Genomic DNA, 21,302 nt, shown 5'->3' on the forward strand with positions numbered 1-21,302 from the left:
TTTTCCCTTTTTATTTTTTCAGTGGACCTGATTTTGTATATTCCAATAAACTTTGTTAGGGGCTCACCAGTCTGCTGAGTGCCATGAACCCTTTTTTTTTTCTTGTTCCCTCACTTACCACCTGTGGAGACCAAGATGCTGCCTCCTATAGCAAAATCTATGATGTTACCCCATCGTTTCTGTTTTATTTAGCTTTCACGAGCTGGAGATTTGGGAAAAATACCAATAAACTACATCCTCTTGATAGCCCTGTGTAGAGATTACAATCTAAGGAAACTCTCTGGACAAAAATATCATTTCTCTCCTGTTTGTGTGCATTACCAAGCACACTGGGGTCCTGGTTTATGATTGCAACTGAGACACAACAATTACGCAGAATAATAACGCAGGCCTATTGAATTAGATGATGAAGATCATTTGATTTCTGTCAGGACAGCACCTCCTGGCCCTTCACATGGACCGGGGCCTCATTGTGTGAGCTGCTGTAGTTAGTGAAATAACTGTGTTCTGTCTTTCTGTACAAACAGGGCATCAGGTCCACTGATTTATAGATACTAGATATTTTTAAGGTGCTATGAGAAAGAAAGCAAGGGCTTGTATTGTTAGTGATAATTTCAGAATGTGTCAAAATTTCAGTATAATAATTTCCAGAAGAAAGAATTTGGAATTAAGGAGACACCTCCCCCCCCCAAGTTAAAAATACGTATTTAAAAAAAAAAACTTAACCAAGAGAAGGACAGATTTTTCAGCCCATTCTTTCCCTGGAAGGCAGTTATCCAAGTGAGACATCCCACTAAAATAACTGGAACTTCTTGTGTAAGTAAATGCTCACAAGAATATGGGTTAAACCATGCAACACTCGGTGTCTTGTTTGTTACTTCAATGTCATATTTACTTAAATTGATGCACTTTGGTATTCATCTTCCTTTCCACTGTTTATGAGTGTTGTTTTGCAATGTTACATGTATCTCAGTTTTGACAATGCAAGTATGAATATCAGTTATACTTTTGTTTAGAATTGCTTTTAGTTTGAACAAATTTAAATTGTTTCATTTAAACAAATGTAATTATGAGGCTTTCATTTAAAATCAGAAAGAAAACCCACAGCCATTTTGACTGAATGTGAAAGAAACCGATACAGAGAAAGCAGAATTCTCCTTGCACTAACAGTAGGATTTTCTTTACTTAACATTGTGCAAATAAGAATAGAGTCACTAAAACGTACACTGTCTCTTGACAAGAAATAAAAATAAACCAATAAGTATTTAATAGAATGAATATTAGGATTAACTACAGATAAGGTTTTCCTAGGGCTTTTCTGACACATGGAGAAATGTCTGAGAACTGATGAAGTGGAGAGAGAAGGAAAAAGAAGAGAAAAAAATATATGCAAAGCCACTTGGGTAGAGTTATGGAAATGGCCTTATCAGGGCAAGTAAAAGGCTTCTCCGTTGTGCCTGCCAGTTAGGAAACAGCAACTACGGCCATACTCAACTCCCTCTTCCTGAGGAGATGCAGCTTTAGCATATGATGTTGGCAACCACACCGCGAAGGAGATTAAAAATTGTCTCCTCTTTTATGTCTTCTTAAGAGGCTGGCAGAGATGCTAAATGAATCCTGGACAGGGCAAGCACCCTGGTGGTATCCCAGTACCATTTTTTCAATTTCATATGCATTCTAGCAAACCAAGAGAGCAAAGAAACCACTAGGCTTTGGCAGGGGTACAGAAATAGTCCCAGATTTCTTTGAAGGCACTGGTGTCCCTCCATCCTGACTCCCATTCTGAAGACAGAAGGGAAGAAGAAATGCTTCCTGCTCTTCAGCCCAACTCGGCCTGCCTGGTCCAGGTGTGCTGCTCTCTTTTTCTCTTGTGATTAAATCCACTCTCACAGTTGGTCAAGCTGAATGGAAACACAGGAAAGCAGCATCTAATCTTACACTTTTTTTCCAAATAGCAGAGCATGTCAAGATTTATGAAGTGTTTTGATAATTAACACAAAAGGAAGACATTATGTTCAAAATCAGAAACGTGAACTTCTGATATTCTGGGAAACTCTTCTCTCCCTTTTTGATGCCTCATGTGGTACTCTTAGCACCGCAGCTAAATCATCAAAATTGCCACTAATTTCCACAGGAGATGCAGACATGCTTTTCAGGATTGAAAGCCCATGTTTCCAAAACCTTGAGCAGGCATTAACTGGTCACTCGTTTAACATTCAGCTATGTGGAATAAGTTCACAGTCAATATGACGTGTTCATGAGGATTTTTCATAGCTAGGGTTTGACTGTGCCCGAATTGTCTGGAGGCAGCCAGAAGGTGCAGTCAGATGAATGGGTTGGCTGAAGTGTTACGCTCTGGGTTGGGCGCACACCCTGAGGGTGCATCCAGTGTGTTAATGCTGCTTTATTCAAGTCGCTGCTTCCCAGGCTTAAAAGATAACTGTGTGAGTAGCAAGAGGACAAAGACTGAAAAAACAGTGTGATCTTTCTGCATGTTAAAGCAGGGCAGCATGCAAAAAAGGGAACCCAAACATTTTGTTTTTCTCTCCTTGTCCCCGTAGTGAGAGAGAGGACATCCTGGGTGGGGGAACAGGATTTAGCAGATGCTAAGAGTCTGCAGAAACATGTGTGCATTGGAGCTGGCAGGGTGCAGGGCTGTGGGACCAACCAACCCAGTGAGAAGCTGCAGAGAGAGGCATTCCTCGGTACCCAACAAAAGCTCTGAGCCTTGAAGGTCCTTCTCGTTGCATGGCGATGCAGGCTGTGCAAAAATGTCGACTCGGGCCTTCAAAACTATCAGTGAACTGAACTAGAGAGGGAACTAGAAAGTTTGGTGCAGAGGAGCTGTGGTCCCTCTGTCCCACTCAGGGTCAACACTGCACCTGCCTCTGTGAACAGTACAGTCTGGGGGCTGTGTTCACGTATGTATCTTTGGCAAAAACGGAAAAGGAACTATGTCTTAAGAAATGCTCGTACTTCGTGTGCAGCTTTGGGCTAAGTTGTCTGCTGATTTGCCCTCTGCCGTGAAAATCCCTTCTCTGGATACAAAACTGAAGAGACAGCAATATGCCCAGATACACAGAAAAATCTTGGTATGCACTGTCTTGGACTCTTTGGCCTTACTAATGCGCGTCTCAACCTGTTCTTCTAGATCCCTTCTTTGTTGTTAGGTTTTCAAAATGTTTTTTTCTTCAAAGCTAGTTCCTGTATGGAGTTCTTAATGCCCCTTACTGAGAACAACCTGTTTCCCAGTATCATTTCTCCAGGTTAGCAATTGTTATAATTGCTGCAAGGATGCCGTTTAGCAACGAAGGGGAGGCAGTGAAGCAACGCTTGTTCTGCATGCCAGCCCTTCTCTTACACACAGGGGCTCACTTATAGTTCTGGGAGAGAAGGGGGAAAAACAGAATAATAGTGCTGTGATTTTTTATGTTCAAGGCACGCTGCTCACTCCTTGTTTTCTTTCTGATAACACCAAGGTATTTAAGTGCAAACAAAAGGCTCCTCTTGCCGAATCAGCCTCCTCCTCCTCCTACCTGATTCCGTCAGCAGAGTTGCAAAAGCATGACTGTGACAGCACTAAATGAATAAGGGTGAGGTTGGGCTGACAAAAGAAATCTCCTCTTCACACGGTGTGCACACCTCAGAGGTAGTGGGGGGAAGAGGAAATCTAGAAAAAGTTGAAAACGAGGCATGAACAAAACATCTTGTTAAAAACTAATCATGGTGTTTTCTGTTGAGAATCAATCTTCAAGTGAAGTAGTATTTCAGGACCTAGATGAACAAACTTGGTCAGAGCAGGGAAGAGACAATATTGAACAGGACCAATCTAACAGTTGCCCATTTCAGCTGCTTCAGAGGAAGGTATAAGACAGAAATGCTATAGTTTATTAAGGAATAAACCAGACCACAAAGAAGCCCTTTTCTGAATTTCCATTGTTTGGTTATCCAAACACCTCAATAACAAGGGCATAAATCTTTTCTGAAATTGCATTCCTGTCCTCAGAAGCTCTACATGGTGTCAAACACGGAGGATTGTGTTTTCATGAACATATAGTATTTGAGTCCATATGCTCTATGTTTATTATCTGCCAGAGTGGTGTGAGACATCTAGAGTCTGCAGATTTTTTCAGGGCTTCACGGGAAAATTTTTGGCACCTTGCATTCCCTAATGTCATTTTGTGTGAAATTACTGAAGAAGACTTCTCCCCCCCTCAAATTGACAATGTGCCCATGTGTGCATTTCTGTACCATGCTGTCAATGCTAAGCCGGTTGACCCCAGTCATATGAAAAAATCAAAATCACGTTAATAAGCAAAGCATTTCAGAAAAGTAGTTTTCCACTTGTAGCTTGTTAAGAAGAAAGGAAAGACCTGGAATGTCAATGTGCTTTGCACTGATAACACATATCTGTTAGCTTAGTAATTTTTGTAATGTGGGAATTATAAAAACAAGGATGAAGGGAAAAGTTAGGGCAACCTGAAAAGTTAGGTTAAAAGATATCCTTTCATCAAAACATAATTGTGATCTAGGGAAGCAGAATGAAGCCCCCATAATCCAAGGGGAAATGGTCAGTGACCTGCTATACCACGTAGACACACACAGGTCTATGGGGCCAGATGGGGGGAGAGGGAGAGTGGGAAGTGCTAGAGGAAGGGAGCTGGTGAAAGTGCTCACCAACCCACTTTCCATCCTCTATCAGCAGTCCTGGCTAACTGGGGAGGTCCCAGTTGACTGGAAGTTAGCAAATGTGACAGCCATCTACAAGAAGGGTCGGAAGGAGGATCCAGGGAACTACAGGCCTGTCAGCCTGACCTCGGTGCCGGGGAAGGTCATGGAGCAGATCATCCTGAGTGCCATCACGTGGCACGCACAGGACAACCAGGGGATCGGGCCCAGTCGGCATGGGTTTATGAAAGGCAAGTCCTGTTTCACTAACCTGGTCTCCTTCTATGACAAGGTGACCCGCTTAGTGGATGAGGGAAGGGCTGTGCATGTTGTCTACCTGGACTTTAGTAAGGCCTTTGACACTGTCTCCCACAACATTCTCCTGGAGAAACTGGCTGCTCATGGCTTGGACAGCCGTACTCTTCACTGGGTGAAAAACTGGCTGGACGTCCAGACCCAGAGAGTTGTGGTGAATGGAGTTAAATCCAGTTGGCAGCCGGTCACGAGTGGTGTTCCCCAGGGCTCAGTGTTGGGGCTGGTCCTGTTCAATATCTTCATTGGTGATCTGGATGAGGGGATTGAGGGCACCCTCAGTAAGTTTGCAGATGACACTAAGCTGGGTGGAAGTGTTGATCTGCTGGAGGTTAGGAAGGCCCTACAGAGGGACCTGGACAGGCTGGATCAGTGGGCCAAGGCCAATTGTATGAGATTCAACAAGGCTCAGTGCCAGGTCCTGCACTTGCGTCACAACAACCCCATGCAACGCTACAGGCTGGGGGGGGAGCAGCTGGGGAGCTGCCTGGTGGAAAAGGACCTCGGGGTGCTGGTCAACAGCTGGCTGAATATGAGCCAGCAGTGTGCCCAGGTGGCCAAGAGGATCCTGGCTTGTGTCAGAAATAGTGTGGCCAGCAGGACTAGGGAAGTGATCGTCCCCCTGTACTCGGCACTGGTGAGGCCGCACCTTGAGTACTGTGTTCAGTTTTGGGCCCCTCACTACAAGAAGGACATCGAGGTGCTGGAGCGTGTCCAAAGAAGGGCAATGAAGCTGGTGAAGGCTCTAGAACACAAGTCTGGGGTTGTTTAGCCTGGAGAAGAGGAGGCTGAGGGGAGACCTTATTGCTCTGTACAGCTACCTGAAAGGAGGCTGTAGTGAGGTGGGGGTCGGTCTCTTCTCCCAAGTAACAAGGGACAGGATGAGAGGAAATGGCCTCAAGCTGCGCCAGGGGAGGTTTAGGTTGGGTATTAGGAAAAACTTGTTCACCGAAAGGGTAGTCAGGCACTGGAACAGGCTGCCCAGGGAAGTGGTTGAGTCTCCATCCCTGAATGTATTTAAAAGATGTGTAGATGTGGTGCTTAAGGACATGGTTTAGTGGTGGACTTGGCAGTGCTAGGTTAACGGTTGGACTTGATGATCTTAAGGGTCTTTTCCAACCTTAATGACTTCTATGATTCTAATACTGAACAGCATTTCCAAAAGTTGCTGTTGCTGGTACGGTTGGCAAAACCAGCTGTCATGGGTACTTAATTTGTGACACAGTCGACTTAACCGAAGAGAGGATATCCAGGCAAGTGTTTCTTAGTAGGACAGAAGATACCACATCAAGGATGGCCAAGTTCAGACATGTCTAGGCATGTGACCAGTAGGTCCAAATAGTGCATTTTTAAAAATATGTTCCATCTTGTGCAAGTTGGTTTGTGAATCAGTCTTCCCAGAAGAACAGAAACTTGAGGTGATTTGGAAGTTATCATACAAAAGAATGAAGCTAAACCCGTTTGGACTTTGTAAACCAAAGCAAGTCTCGAAGCACTGGAAAAACAGAAGAGAAATTACTACTTTATAGAGACACCTCTGTTGCTTTCCTGACTTCAGTGTGATTGTGATTGGCTGAGTTTTTGTGAATAGAAGTGGTGTGTGAACAGATACACCTATAAATCTGGATTTCTGCAACAGATAGGATAACGTCATTTGACAAGTGTCCTTCACAGAGCTGGCTGAAATTTGCCAAAATATGGGGGAGCACTACTATGAAAATTTTAATTAGGCGAGCTGATGAAAAAGTATTTCAACTACATTTTCACAATATCCACTTAGTAAAGAATGTATGGGGATTCCAGTGGTTTCTTTTGGTTCCCAGGGGGACCAGCATTGCATGCACACCGTCATGCTGTTCACTTTGCTTGTACATTCACTCCTTTCCCTCTCCTGTCTGTTTATATTGTAATGTCCTCCAGGCACGGACTCCTCCTTATTCAATGTTTTATACTACCTCGCGCAACTGTCAGCCATGTAAAGAAGCCGTTAGATGTTACCAAATATTTCTGACAGGTGATACCATTTGATTCTCTTTCACAGTACTTAAACTAAGAAAAATAAGATTGCTACCCCTCACCCCTTCAAAAGAGGGGGCACTGTTAGTGGGACTGAGAGGGGTATCTTTCTCACCCCTCCCTGCTGTCACAGCTCCACAGGCGATCCCACCTCAGCTCTGGGACTTCCAGCTGCAGCACACGATGCCCCTCTCAAGAGACGGAGGTCCCCTTTCCCCCAGCACATCTGCAGTAGTTTGTTGGCTATAGCAAGCACAGGGATGGCCATCCTTCCTGTGGGAAAGGAAAGGTGGAAAGAAGGACAGCACAAGATAGCTTCACTGATGTTGAGGTCATTAGGTGTCTATGCTAGCACAATAGGTTTACGGAGTATAAGAATTGTGAATCTGTGATGGTATCAGTTACCCATCGTTACTAGGTATGCAGTCTCTCTCACAGCACCTTTACCTTTGCAAGAAACCTGAAAAGCAGGATGCGACAGAACCTCCTTGTGAATTATCTCATCCGTTTGTTTTCCTTTTCATTCAAAGCTTAATCCTCTACTGGAAATGCGTAGGTAAATTATTTGCCTCTATTGACATTGCAGTAATTTTTCCAGCCCTGGAAGCAAGTGTTTCTTGGTGACATCATCAAGATTAAACTCAAGTAATACAGCAAGCCCATGCATTTTTCAGTGACATGACATGTTCTGTAACAATATTAGCTGAAGCATTTCCTCCCTTCTCTGTCACCACATCCAGCTGTTATTCTTTTTGCAATTTGCCACCTCTGTGCCAGTTGTGTTGACCTAACTGTTAGTGCAATTGTGCTCTTAATCAGCTCAGAAAGCTGATCTGGCAGAAACCAATGTACATATATACTTAAATACAGATTATCTCTGTCATCGAGATCGCAGCATAGCTCCTCCACCAATTGCACTGTCACATTGAAGGGGTGGCCAGAAAACGATACTAAGTCAGCACTGCACAACATATTGTCCGAGCTGTGGCCTAAAAGGAGCTGGTTTGAAGGACAGTATAGTGATTTCAGACATCCCAGTGCTGAGATAGAAATTATCACCTTTGTTCTGTCTCCTTCATACCAGACAGAATAACAGAAAGGAGTTCCAGTATACCCAGTTCAGGAGAGGGGATGTTTCTCTCAAGCACAGGACTCCTGCAAGACATCTGTGAAGCTGGAGGGGTGAAACTGAAGTGCATATTTCCGAGATCTGAGGCTGTAACAGAGAGGGATCCATAGCTCACACAAGTGTGTGTCTGTGCTGCAGTCAGAGGTGAGTCGGTGTCACAGCTGCCCAAGAATTTGCCGAAGCCACAGACCTCAGCATGAACTAGCTACCATGGTGTCAGGCAGGCTGTGCTGAACATGCTGCGTATGCTCAAGCCCTTGTTGTGGTTGGCACCTCAGGGAGCTAGTTCAGAGGGCACCCCAGGGATGACTGCAAGTGCTGCAGCTGTGCCTCTGTCTGCAGCATGCACGTATCTTTGAGACACACAGCACAGCATCCTAGCTTCAATCTGACAAGCTCCCAAACAGGGTCTTGCCTGCTGTCCCAATTAATAAAGTTGATTTCTGATTGCTTGGGCCGTATTTTCAAGTGGCCCCAAATAGAAGTAATGCCTCAACTTCATAAGACTTGCACAGAAATAGTAAGTGGAAGCCAGTTTTTTGGAGGGCCTAATATGAGAAGTTAGTGGGTGTGCTGTCTAGCTTCAGAGCAAGCAGGAGTTAAACCCTGGAGAGGAAGCAATTCTCAAACTGCAGCAAAGATAATCATGGTAATTTATCATCTGATAATCAAAGAGCACACACTTAATTTGTTCTCATTATCAATGTATTTCAAGCATACGTACTTTAATACAAGAAGCCTTTCTGTGCACAAGTTACACTGGAAGGGTAGAGATAAAGGGCCCCATGCAAATGCAATGCAGTTGCTTCTCCTGTATGGGTGATGCGTTGTAGTGTAGTTTGGAGTCCATCTCGGTGGCCTCCTCGTCCCCCTGGATGTGGAAAAGGACCCCCTGCATCTGGAGCTGATGTTTTAAGTACTTGACCTTTCTCTAGGACACACACCAGTGTATTCTTGGAGAAATGACTGACAGTTTGTAAGAGCTGCAGGGATTTGGTTCATTAAGGAGCCATCGAGAAATGAAGCTAAATCTGGAGTTTTTAACCATGTCAGAACTCTGGTTTGCAGCATCTTGGGAGCAGGAAATGTCTGCAGCATGCTAAGAGCAGGCTTTTACCTCCAAAGCCCAAGATGTGGTTCAAAACTGAGTATAGCATGCAGTCTCCAGAGCTGTAATTTGCACTATTTCCCCCAGTTATTTAATATTTAATGTCACCTGAAGACGGGTCTTCGCATAAAGCACAGAAGAACTCATATAGTGGTGGATTGAAGCAGGCTTTTATAGCTCTCCTGGATTAGGAGTCTGAAGGAGAATGCCTGCATAAGCAAGAGACAGAGGTCCAAAAGTGCAATCAGTTAGAGCAGAAGCATGACATACTTTTACCACATGCTGGTGGTAAAATTTTCTCTACAGTGATTTGCTTAATGGTTATAGGCAAAGTAAGCCATGGTTCTGGCTGCGCTGCCAGAATCTGCTTTTACGGTAGCAGCGCAAGTGCAGCTGCAGCTTGCAAGGCTTGGAGCCCCAATGCCAAGGAAGCCAACAGATGACATCTTGCTGTCACGGCGTAAACTGTTCTGTAGTGGAGCTGGCCTCACATTCCCTGGAAACAGCCTGGAAAACATGCTCTTTGTGTACACACTCCCCCCTCCCCAGCTCTCACAATCGCAGTTGAGTTAGGAAACAAAGTCCCAGCCAAAATTCCTCAAGGGAAAGGGACCCAACTTCTTCAGGATGTGAGCCTCTGAGAACAAAATCTCCTTGTGAGAAGAAAGCAGCTTCTTAATACAGGAGGATTACAATGTCTTGCTATGTTGGTGGTGGTGTTTTGTTGGCATGTGAAACTGAGATTTCAAAACTTTCCACTTGATTCAGCTGTACAAAAAGGACTTCCTGACCTCTCTCTGCTGAAACGGTAGAATCACCTCTAAGTTTGCAGCCACTGGAAGATCGAGGTGACCTAGCTTATGTTAGGTTAAAGCGATAAATTGCTGAAAGAACCATCTTAATTTTAGCAGCTGCATGCATTGCAACTAGCAACTATTTCTTCACTTTTTCACATCTCTCTGGAGTGTTGATCAGGTACCTAAAACCGGAGCTTTCACTTCCATCACCAGCATTACTGCCACATACTCTAAGCATGGTAATAATCTCAGCACCCCTCTCCACTGTACAGCAATTAGGCAGCAGGCAAAAGACATTAAGTAAAACCATATGTAGGTCAAGACTACCAAGATCAGTTTATTTCTAATTACTTACAAATCTTCAACACCCCAGCCAGGGATCAAGGCCATATTGTGTTAAAAGATGAAAACAACATGTATTGACAGTTCATTCTAATACAGTTTTGGGGGTTTTTTACCTTAAAATTACTGTTGCCAGGATCCACAAGAAGTGGGAAGGAAAAGTAGGTGTTAAGGACATAAAGATGCTCTGCATTTGTCCAGTTGTAAAGAGGAGCAGAATATAGTTCCTGAATTCGATCCCTCCTATAACAGATTCAGTGTATGGGCAGGTGTCCAGTGACTTTGTGCCTCACATGTATAAAACAGATATAACCATCTAATCTGTCTGCAGTTGAAAGGCACTGTGTAGTGTAAATATGCATGTATTACTAATTGCAGTATCAGCCGTGGCCGTACCCGATACAGGAAAACTGTAAAGAATGTTTGTTAGACCTGAATTTTGACCTGGATTAAGATAAATTGGTTTGAAACAATAAAGAACTGCCGAGAAGAAAATTAAAGTTTTTATAATCTCCTTGACTTCTACTTGCAAAACTGCTTGCTTCTGGCAGCGTGGTCTTCTGAGCTAGCTAACCCGTGCCATTGTCAGAGCTCAGCTAGTTTTGTTTAGGATATAGTTTTTGCACATACAAGGAAAAAAGCAACAGAAGACATTTCTTTCAGCTCCTTTTGGAAGGGAGCAGTAGGAAAGCAATGTCTGCTCCATGGAAAATGGCCAAAAATTGGTTGAGAACGAGTCAGGAGTGGATTAAGACTATAACTGGGAGCAGATCCAAAACAACATTTCCCCATTCCCCATCCCCCTGCCAGCTGCTCACGTTGCACAAGCCGCTCTGGTAGGAATCCCATGGTCACCTGCCCTCTCTGCCTATGGGCACAACATGAGCGAAGAGAGGGGTCGTCTGGGACCCAAGCAAGTTCTTTTCTGAGTGCCGCAACCGCGGTAGTGGCTGAACGGCTGTAGTCAGCCGAACGGCATTGTGCCGTCCGCGGCTCACTGACTCACTGTTAGGCTTGGGTCTTCTCTGAATGTGGTGCCCAGATGCAAAAAGCCAGCCTTCTCCCTGCTCTGGAAGGAGACCTCTTGTCAGGCTTCTAGGAAGGTTTTGCAAACAACACGAAAGGAAACTGGAGCCGTTCTGTGCAGTTCTTGAAAGCTCTTGGACATGACTCATGGAATGAGTGCCTAGAAAACAGGCTGGTCTTTTCATCACCTCTGCGGTTGCTCGCTTCTTTGGCTGGTAGCTTTTCCCTTCCAGAACTTCAAACCCTAGCCGCTTTAGCACGCGTACCAGCACCATTTATCTAGACTGGTTTGCCCCGTCCTGGGTGAATTCTCTCTTCAGGCCACAGACTGCCTGTCAGCAGCAGGTAGACTGCTCCAGCCTTATAACATTTTCTGTGACTGATCCCAAAACGGGGCAGCTCATAGAGGAAAGAGGGCTACATCCTAACGTCTGCTTTTTCTGCAAGCTAAGTCCAGATGATGCAGGTGGAAACAGAAAGGAGAGAGGCGGCTGCTGTGGGTCAAATACTGGTCTCAGTTACAAGAAATGCCGCACAACTGGCCACGTTAAATGGCTGGGGTTGCACTTGAGGCTTTATTCTGACATCAGGTACAACTCTGAGGACTTCAGGAATTGGTGTGCAGTGTTCAGGGACTTTTCCGACTGTTGTTGGGGCAGGGGGTCTTAGACATAACTGAGTAATTTTGTGTAAGAGAGTCACTTCATTTAGTAACCTGTATCTGCAAAGAATGGGGTTCGGCTATGGAGTGATAAAGAGTACGTTCTTCACGTTGAGTTCTGTAGAGCGCGGCCTTTCCTCCCTCCTTTCCCACTTGCACAGATGTCAGATTTTGTGGGGTTTTTGCACCGGTGACTTCATTTGCCATCATTAATCAGCGAGCTGTCTCAGCCCAGCAAGCTAATTTAGAGTCCTGCTTGTGCATTTGATCAGCAAATGCAAACCATGTGTAATGTCAGCAGGGCAGGGGAGGTGATGGAACATGGGATTTTCACCTCAGTTCCAGAAAGGGCCATAGTTGCTTCCAGGAAGCTGAGCTTGGCACTGGGTGTGGGGAATTGAAAAGATTTATTTCCCTGTATGAGAGCTCAGAGCTTGATCATTCTAATCAAGCATTTTCCAATCAATATGTTTCTTACAGGCTTTCCAAAGGCTGCATTAGAAAAGCAATTTTATTTATTTTATGACCCTGAAGCCCTAAGGGCTTCGGGTGTGTCAACTTTCCAGGGTCTCTGTACAGACAGTGAGAAGAGAAGGGCTGGGTCGCGGGGCACCACGCTAGCAAAGTCAGCATGACAGAAATCCAGCTCAGTGCTTCAGTAGGTTTGTTTCTGTAGACATTTGCATACACAGAGGCCCCAAAGCAGCCGCCGTGTACAAAGCATTACCTGCACTTGTGCTCTACATCTAATATCCTGTTCAACAGAACAGCAGGAGACATGAGCCTATGCCTTTTATTTCAGATTACTCCTGAAAAAGCCGTTTCACCCTCTGTTCCCAGCAGTGTGGGAAGCTTCCCAAAGCCTTGTCAGTCTGATTACAGGCAGTTTCATACCTTTTTAAAGGACACGCAAGGCTCACTGGGGTCTCTCTTCCTGCCCATCACACGACTCCTCTGTTCCCTATCCAATCATTTTTTCCTTAACAAGACCTGTAAAAGCGCATTTTCGTCTGCTGCCGTCCATTTCCCTTGTACCAGTTTGTACTCACCTCCCAAATAATTCTCTCTGAGGATTAGCCAGGATTAACCTTTTCCTCCTTTTCTACCTTTGCTTATCTCTGGGCCTCGAAACTGCAGAGCCAGCTTTCTACTGTGGGATGAGGCAATCCCGGCGGGCCAGCAGCAATGAATGGCCACTGCTTCTCCACTACCTGGATTAAGTGGCACCTGCTGGAAAGAGCAAGTGGTCGGGCACATCACCGCACACCAGACCTCTGTCCCCTACTCATAACAGCAAGTACATGGACCACCAGCGATACAGGGTTTATTCTGTGGTAGGGCTGCATCTTCCACACGTATGCCAACCCAAGAGCAGTCCCAGAAGGCACTTACTTGGGCTGTCCATCTGCATGGGGATAGCTAAGCACGCCACAGCTCTCTGTTGCCTGTTCCTCTCCTCTGAGGAATTAGAAAGGCTTCCTGAGAAAGCAGGGTCCTTAACCTTCCTGCCTTTACCTTCCATAGCAGAGGTAGTCCTGAAGCGCTGCTGAGCTCCCCGTGGGTGGGAGCCTGCCAGCACTGGTAGCTATGGGGGAGGCACTTGCAGTAAGAGATCGGTGCAGCAGCTCCAGCAGAGATAACATAAAATTCCTGTCTCAGGAGGATCTCGGCGCCCAGCTTGAGCTTTAATTTGAAACCCCCTTCAGCGTGTTCGGCACACTGTTGAGCTCAGCACTGCAGCCCTTCTCAGGGAGCAAGCACGTCGCGGTTTGTGCTGTCAGGTTCGAGCACAGTATCAGAACAGGGCCGTTGGTCTGCATCAACAATCAATACCTCTGAACAGGGAACCAGAGAGCAGCAGAGACAGCACGGCGGGAGTATTGAACCATAGTCATTTAAAGCAGCTGTGCAGCATTTTGCACTTTTGAAGCATCTCAGATGTTAACTGGCCAAGCCCCACAACACCTCTTTGCATTTTGGTAGTCTAGCTTTCCAAACGAAGAAGTGAGACAGAAGGAGGGGAATTTTAAAAAGTTGCTCTGGCAGAGCCTGAGAGAAGGATTTGAATCTAATCCTATGTTTTTCCTCCAGACCATGTTGCCTTTACACAGAAATGAAGAGAGAAACACAACCTCATGCTCCTCTCCTGCTTGACATACACCATCATATGCAGAACCACATGCCTTATGAGTAACATGGAAGAATTTTGTTAATTAATAACAAAAAAGAGAGCTTCAGTTCCCAAAGAGCTAGTTGGTAGCAGTCATTCAAGTTTTCTGAGCTTCTCCAGCATCGTTTGCCCACTAAAGGCTCAGGTACTGTCCTATAGTCAGAGCTGGCCTACCTGATGCTGCCGGTGATGATGCATCTGTCCCTGGGTGTTTGGAAACCAGTTGCTGATTTGCATGCGCTGGGCACTTTGCTGTTTGCCCAACTGCGCTAAGTAGTTTTAGGCATGGGAGCGAGAACAGTTCTGTCTGCCCTGCAGAAAGCAGGGGTAAATGAGAGGTCTGTCTTTAACCCCTTCTCGCCTCGTCATCCTGCCTGCCAGGCAGCCAGGTGTAAGGATGGAGTGCCCAGCCAAAGTGGAACAAAAAGTTAGACGAAACTTACTGTGAATGCTGTTTCCGTCATGCATGCTGTCATGTGGCTGCGTCCTCATATCGAAACTAAAACTGAACAGCGGCTCTCAGTGGTACTGTACATCACACTTTGCATTAGATTTGTGTCTTCAGATTGTTCCAAAATGAGTCAAGGTGAAAACAGCCTACGGTACATTATACTTAACGTTTTAGATGTGTCTGTTACCTACACCATACATAACAACTCATGCTGTAAAACGCATACCCTGTTTTCCAAAGCAAGGGAGGAGATGCTGAACATGAGTGCTTTGCAAGATTCAAGGTTGGCTAAATTTCTTCAAAAAACAAGGTTGTAACCCCACCAGAAGTTTGTGGTCAGATGCAAATATTGCTGGCTGCGTAGTTTTATGTGCAGAAGGTTATACTAGGTAAGCAGAGCACTCTTTTCCAACCTCATACCCTGACCATGCTTAAATTTCCTAAGAGGCTCACTGTCAAAAAAGGAGTGAACTCTTTAGAGACCATCAGCTTAAATTCCTCTTCAACAGACCGATACGTTCTGCTGCGTGTGTGTGCGCACATGCGTATGTGTGTGCCTGAACATATGTAAACAATTTTACTGGCTACTTGAAGAAGAGGGTGTAAATTACCCCATCGTCCTCTCTTCATTGTACTTGCTTTTGCTGCGCAAGAATAGAAAGGAACAGAGTGGATTTCATCTGCAGTCCAGATGGTTATCAGCTTGTGCCCTGGAGCATGAGAATTGATCACTCTCACCATTTGTAAGGTAGCTAGTGTAACAGGTGTTAGAAACAGGACTTCAGGTGAGGAATAAGCAACAGAAGCAGATAATCTATTAAGACACCAGTGCACTAGCCTGCAGCATTAGAAGGGTGAGCATGAATTTTGCTTCCTGTCCAATGCATATGAAGCTGTCAGATTATAAACGTGTCTATAAATTATTGTATTTTATTCTGCTGGAGGTGGTGTTTGGAAGCTGACAGAAGACAGACTAGAGAATCCGCTGGATCTCGCAGAGCCGGATTCTGATGGTTTATGTGGCTTTGTCTAACCTGCTTTCAGCTATTGAGTTCAAAAAGTTTTTGTTGTTGTTTATTTTTACACTACGCAGATAGGGAGACCAAGGTTGGGAATGCTTGCCAGATTTCAGCCAGCGGAGCAATGGCAGGGATGGGAGCAGAGCCAGGTCCGACTCCCAGGTCAAAATTCACCCTCTGAAGTCTGTGGTGATGCTGGCCACCGAGAGGGCAGATCGGGAGAAAGGCAGCATCCCCCGTGTCTGATCCGCACCTACTGAAAGCAGCAAAGCCTTCCCACTGATTTCAACAGTCAGTTCGGCAGGCAAAACTCTCTCCTCATTTTGTAACACAGCACTGATTTTCCTCACTTTATTCTGCTTGGTAAATATCTTTGTTAGTTGAAGACAATGCTGTTAGCTTTCACAGAGAATAAAAATAGAGAGATAAAAAGAGCCCATTTTCCTCCACCGTGGACACGACAATAAAAGAGAAGATGGAGAGGGGAAAATAGGAAACAGCATCCAAAAAAAAAAATTGTGTAAGCAGGATTAGTTTTTCTTTCATGGAGAGTATAGGAAAGCATTTTCAGGACCTGCTGATAGTTATGTATGCTGTGCTGTAAAATCCCTTCAGCTGCAAAGCCAACCCCCTCATGCCCTTGTTTTCACAAAACCAACTGCTTCTTTTTAAGAAAGGGCAAAGAAGGTGGGATACAAGTTTAGTAAATGCTGTACTGCACATGAAAGAATTATTTTTTGAATGGCGGTTTCTGAAGCACTTTCAGCAACACCGGTCTGGACCCCCAGGAAAGCTTCCTGCTACTGGACTGGTTCAGCCTCACAAGGCAAATGGGCCTGCAGTGGAGGCAGCCAACTAAAGAGGGGTTTTGGAGAAACTAACTTGCCAGGAAAGCGGCAGGGCAGGGAGGGAGGGAAATGAGAGAACAGGCAATCCATCTAGGGAAAAGCAGTTAACTTATTTTATGGCACTTTATATCTTCCAAACACAATGTAAGTATTTAATTATGGTATGGCCCCGTGGGTGGAGAGATGTGGTGCATCCACCCACTCATTTTAGTGATAGCCAAACTGAATTAGAAAGGCTGCTTGCTGATTCTCAGTAACTAGAAGCCAAGTGGTCCTAGGTCATACAACTTTGGGGCTTTTCTGACAAGCTTCAGAGATGCTGCTGAAACCCAGCGGAGACCTGATTTGCAGTGTGAAGCATGGGGTCTGTTCCAGAGTTGCCAGCACAGCACACGTGGCTTGTCCCAGTCTGTGTAGCTTTTTTGGCTGTTTTGGGTCCAATCGATTTAAACCTCTCTTTAGACATAGTACTTTTGTATTAGGTGAATGGAATGCAAAAATCCACTGTCACCAGGACATGGGAAATGATGATCTATGCTTGTACAGGGAGCGATTTATTTATTATGTTGTTATCTATAGGGGAGCATGCACATCATGTGAAGTTGTCATATAGCTCTGCCCATGTCGGCCTGATTTTCCCAGTGATGTTTTGTTTTGTTTCGTGCCTCATCTTGTGAAGTGCACATCAGAAGTCCAGTTAGATTTCCATATGACAGTGCTCCTTTGGGCAACTTATTACTTGCATGGCATGGCAAAGGGGGAGGCAAAACAAACCACTCATGAGCATTTCAAGCACTCCTCAGATGGTCTTTTAAACCCTTTCATAAGTTGTGGCCTGACTGCGTCACGTCTGACTTCTTTCTCTTTTAGCTGCAGTCAATGTGCGTGCTGCCCAGCAGCGGCCTGGGGTCTGGAGTGTGTTTTCTGCAGGAGTAACCCTGTATTCAGCAAAAGATGAACCTCACTGTGGCATTTTAGATGACAGTTTGCACGTCTGAGCAGATCTATACTTCACCCCAGTCTCTTCAAAAAGAAAGGTCCTACAGAAAACTCTGGCCCCAGTAATCAGACCGTAATTCAATAGGGGGAAGAGAATTTAAGTCCTTCATAAATAAATAAATGCTATTTCTTGTTTCTGTGTGGTACATAATACAGTGCTACAGGGGCAGTTGAAAGGCGGTGGAAATTCTTGCCGCTGCCATGCAGACGTCCCTTCCTTAGGTCAGCTCTGACCCTTTCTCAGGCTCGATCTCAATTCCTTTTCCGACTGAGATTCAGTTCTGTATGCAGCTGTGGCTCTGGGACTTTCCAAAGCTGCTGTCTGGGAATCTGGCATAGCAGCAGAATGCAATTCACTGCATGTGACCTCTTGCTAAAACAGAAAAAAGGGCTGCCTATCTGTTAAAGAAGTAAAAACCAAAACAAAACAGTGGTACAACTCTCCCAGGTTTCTTTTAGTGCTTGGTAGGAGGAGGGTAATCAGATCTCGGAGAACAGTGTGCCAGGAAGGAAATTTCTTCCCATGTGCAGCATACAATCAGCCAGGTGCAATATGAGGAAGGGAGGTTGTCTTCCTCTGAAGCATAAGGTATTAGCTCCTGCCAGAGGCTGTGTACCAGAGATCTGATCAGATACGGCAAATTTTATGTTCCTATGCACAGTGTGAAGCTTTCATTTCTACGCAACACATTGTAGCAAGTCAAACAATGAGTCATCTCACAAGGGGGAAAAGGAAAGAAAGCTTTTATCTCCCAGTGGATTGGAGCTAATCTCTCTACCTGGGTATAAACAGCTCTTCACCGTGCTGCCTTCTCTCCAGGGGAAGGAAGCTATTTTAAATTTGTCTGTAAAACAGACATTGAATTGTCACACCTCGCAAGCCTCTCTGCCTGGGCCCAATAAAGGTAGCAGGCAAAAGGTCTTTGACTTTCCTGGTAACTTGGTTGGGCCCCTTGTGAGTAAACACAGTAGTCTGGGCTATATATGCTGTACAAGCTGGCTGGGAGAAAGGGAGTGCCAGATTCTACTTGGAGCCCTGGAAAACCTGTGCCCAAACCAAACATATCTGCTATTTTACTATAAAATGGCATACCACCCTTATATGGACAAAGTTACATTGGTAATATTTTATCGCTATACAGGAAACACAAGCTAAAGCAGTACTAAAGGTGCCACAGCCCCAGCACTTATTTTCCTGTCCAGTGTGGGAGTAGCATCTGCTAGCGCCAGGGCATCTGCAGGAGGGGTGGGCCAGTCCAAATACGCCTTCCTCAACCGTACCTGCACTGATAACCGCTTCCAGATCCACTGTTACAGAGGCTTTGTGAAGCAGCCCTTATTTACAGACCCCAGCCACCTAGAGGGAAGTATGGCCATAGCTCCCTTGCATCTGACTACTTTTTATTATTCTTGATCAATGACTTTAGAAGGGTTATGAACAGAGAGCACGCCTCTCTTCTATGAAAGAATACGCACCAAGGATGGATGGGGCCAAGGACTTTGCCTCCTGCCTGCTTTGCACCTCAGAAGGAGCAGCTGGAGGAAAATCCCATTTCACAGTGGAAACCTGGAATGAAATAATGTCCTAGAAGCTTTTTTCAGGATGCTGAGGCAGTTCTTGTTTCTCAACATGTCACAGATAAACCAAGGTGCCTAAGCTAATGAAGTATTTCACAGTCCCGTGCTTAGAGTAATGCTGCGTCAACGTGACATTCCTCTCCTACACCTTCCCCTGAGACTTTGCACGTTATGGTGTGGGGCGAAAGGGGGATTCACTGATGTTTGCCTATATTCCCATGCCTTGTCTCAATTTGGTAACACAATCATGGTCTCTTCCTGCCACAGGTTTGCAGCCCGTTTACTGGAGCAGGGATGATGTGGCACAGTGGCTCAGGTGGGCGGAGAAGGAGTTTTCCTTGAGGCCGATTGAGAGCAACACTTTCGAGATGAACGGCAAGGCTCTGCTGCTGTTGACCAAAGAGGACTTTCGATACAGGTCTCCTCATTCAGGTGAGGATTACTTAGAGAAGCTGTGATTGAAAAGAGAGAGGAAGCTGCAGTGAAATCTGGAGAGGGTCAGAGTCACATTTGTTGGGGTGGACTGGGCAAAGGGAGGAGAGGGAGGACAGAGACACTTGTATGAGGCAAGGACAAAAAGAACAAGGAGGGAATGAAATTCTGATACACCTGAGTTGTAGGCACATTTGAATTCAAATCCAAACCCCAACGTCCAGCCTGTTTCTAGTTAAAACTGCCCACAGAACTCCCAGAAAGCAAGCTTTTCTGTCAGCACTTTGTGATTTCCAGCTCTTCCCTGTAAAGAGTTATCTTTTCACAGACCCAACTACAGCAGCAAGTTAATCAAGTGTTCTAGCCTTTTAAGAAGCTAATATTAGCGTTCTGCCTCGCGGTTGGCTTGGCTGACGTACCACTAAAAGTGGCTGCAAAACCCCTCCCTGGAGGACCTTTCCTCTCTATAACAGCCCCTGTGGGCTTTGCTTTGCTTTACCATATTCTCTCACGTGCTGGAGTCCAGCCCAAGGCACAGCACAGACAGGTGTGTGAATCAGTCTGCCTGTTGCTCAAATTATGTCTTCATTTATTCACAAAGAAGATTTAGAAATGTGTATGTTATCTGCCTGTATTTATATCCCCTGCGGTCTGTCTGCTCCAGTTTTACAGTCAGAGTAAGCCTCTGCCCTCCTTTGTCAGGGATGTTTAACTAAATATGAGTTATTGGTTCTAAGTAAGAGTTCTGAGCTTTTCTTCTGTGACCATACAAGGTACTCCTGTTAAATATGAAGGCTCATAATTCAATCACCGTAGGTGATCAAAGAGTTTGGACCAAGCGGTGACAGAATTGCTGTGAGGAGGCTTCCAGTGAAAGGCTCACTAGGTGCAGAAGTACAGCTGGTGCCGCTTGGATCCAGCTGCTAAACAAGCCGTGGCATTAATTCTGCATCAAGCCGCTTGGCTGCTCCCTTGAACACACCCCCACAACCATCCTTCTGCAGAATCTGCCGCACAAACTGTGGCTTATGTCTAGTGTAATGAAGTTTTTTAAGCATGTGCTTCAATTCCAGGACTAATTTTGTATGGAAGGAGATGCCAAACATTAATGTCTATTGCCAGTGTAATATGGTAGTGAAAACTAATGCCTAGAAATGTCTTTTTTTAATTCTGGCACACCACTATTAAAAGTGGGGATGTGGGCAAGGACTGTAAGGGACACCTTTGTGTATCTTGTCTGCAACTCCCCTTATCATCCCAATGTCTTGCTGCCCACAGGTTATGCCCCTGCTCTTCCCCTTGTGCGCTGTGAGGGCACTTGAAATGAGTAGGATCAAGATGTTTGTAGGCTGGAGATAGAGCATTCCCAGAGAAGAGCCTCTGGCTTGCAACTCCTCACTTTATGCAGAAGGTTAAGCTCTTATTTACCTAAATCTGGAATGAAATAACCAAACTAAAGGCCTCCTCCCTCTCTTTTTCTCTCCTCCTCCTCTCCAGGTATTCCCCACTGATTATAAACCTTTTAGAGGATATCTGAGTCAGTCCCTAAAAATTTAGATGACTGTAGGTAAAGGGACATTACCTCAACATTTCCCAGAAATTAACTACACGTGAAATTTAAGAACGATGAAATAATGTTTGCTGTAGAGGCATTAAGTTTTCAAGAGTGTAGCTACATGAAAGCTGTATCCTTTCCCCTCATGGTCAAACCAGGAGAACCACATCCACTCCCCCCAGCGGTCCTAG

At 45.2% G+C, this 21,302-nt stretch overlaps 1 protein-coding gene across 3 annotated transcripts in view; it reads left to right on the plus strand.

The window, feature by feature from the left end:
• The window catches only part of ETV6 (ETS variant transcription factor 6), a 143,320-nt gene that overhangs the window by 87,506 nt on the left and 34,512 nt on the right, over positions 1 to 21,302 (plus strand). For all 3 annotated transcript variants that reach the window (XM_087764670.1, XM_087764668.1, XM_087764669.1), the window contains one exon: positions 19,392 to 19,556. In XM_087764670.1, coding sequence (XP_087620796.1) covers positions 19,493 to 19,556 — 64 coding nt within the window. In that variant the 5' untranslated portion in view covers positions 19,392 to 19,492. The remainder of the gene's footprint in view (positions 1 to 19,391; positions 19,557 to 21,302) is intronic.

Source organism: Nipponia nippon, unplaced genomic scaffold (assembly GCF_047370975.1).
Source record: "Nipponia nippon isolate SJK-2023a ecotype South Korea unplaced genomic scaffold, ASM4737097v1 scaffold_3, whole genome shotgun sequence".
In the NCBI taxonomy this organism is placed as follows: Eukaryota; Metazoa; Chordata; class Aves; order Pelecaniformes; family Threskiornithidae; genus Nipponia; species Nipponia nippon.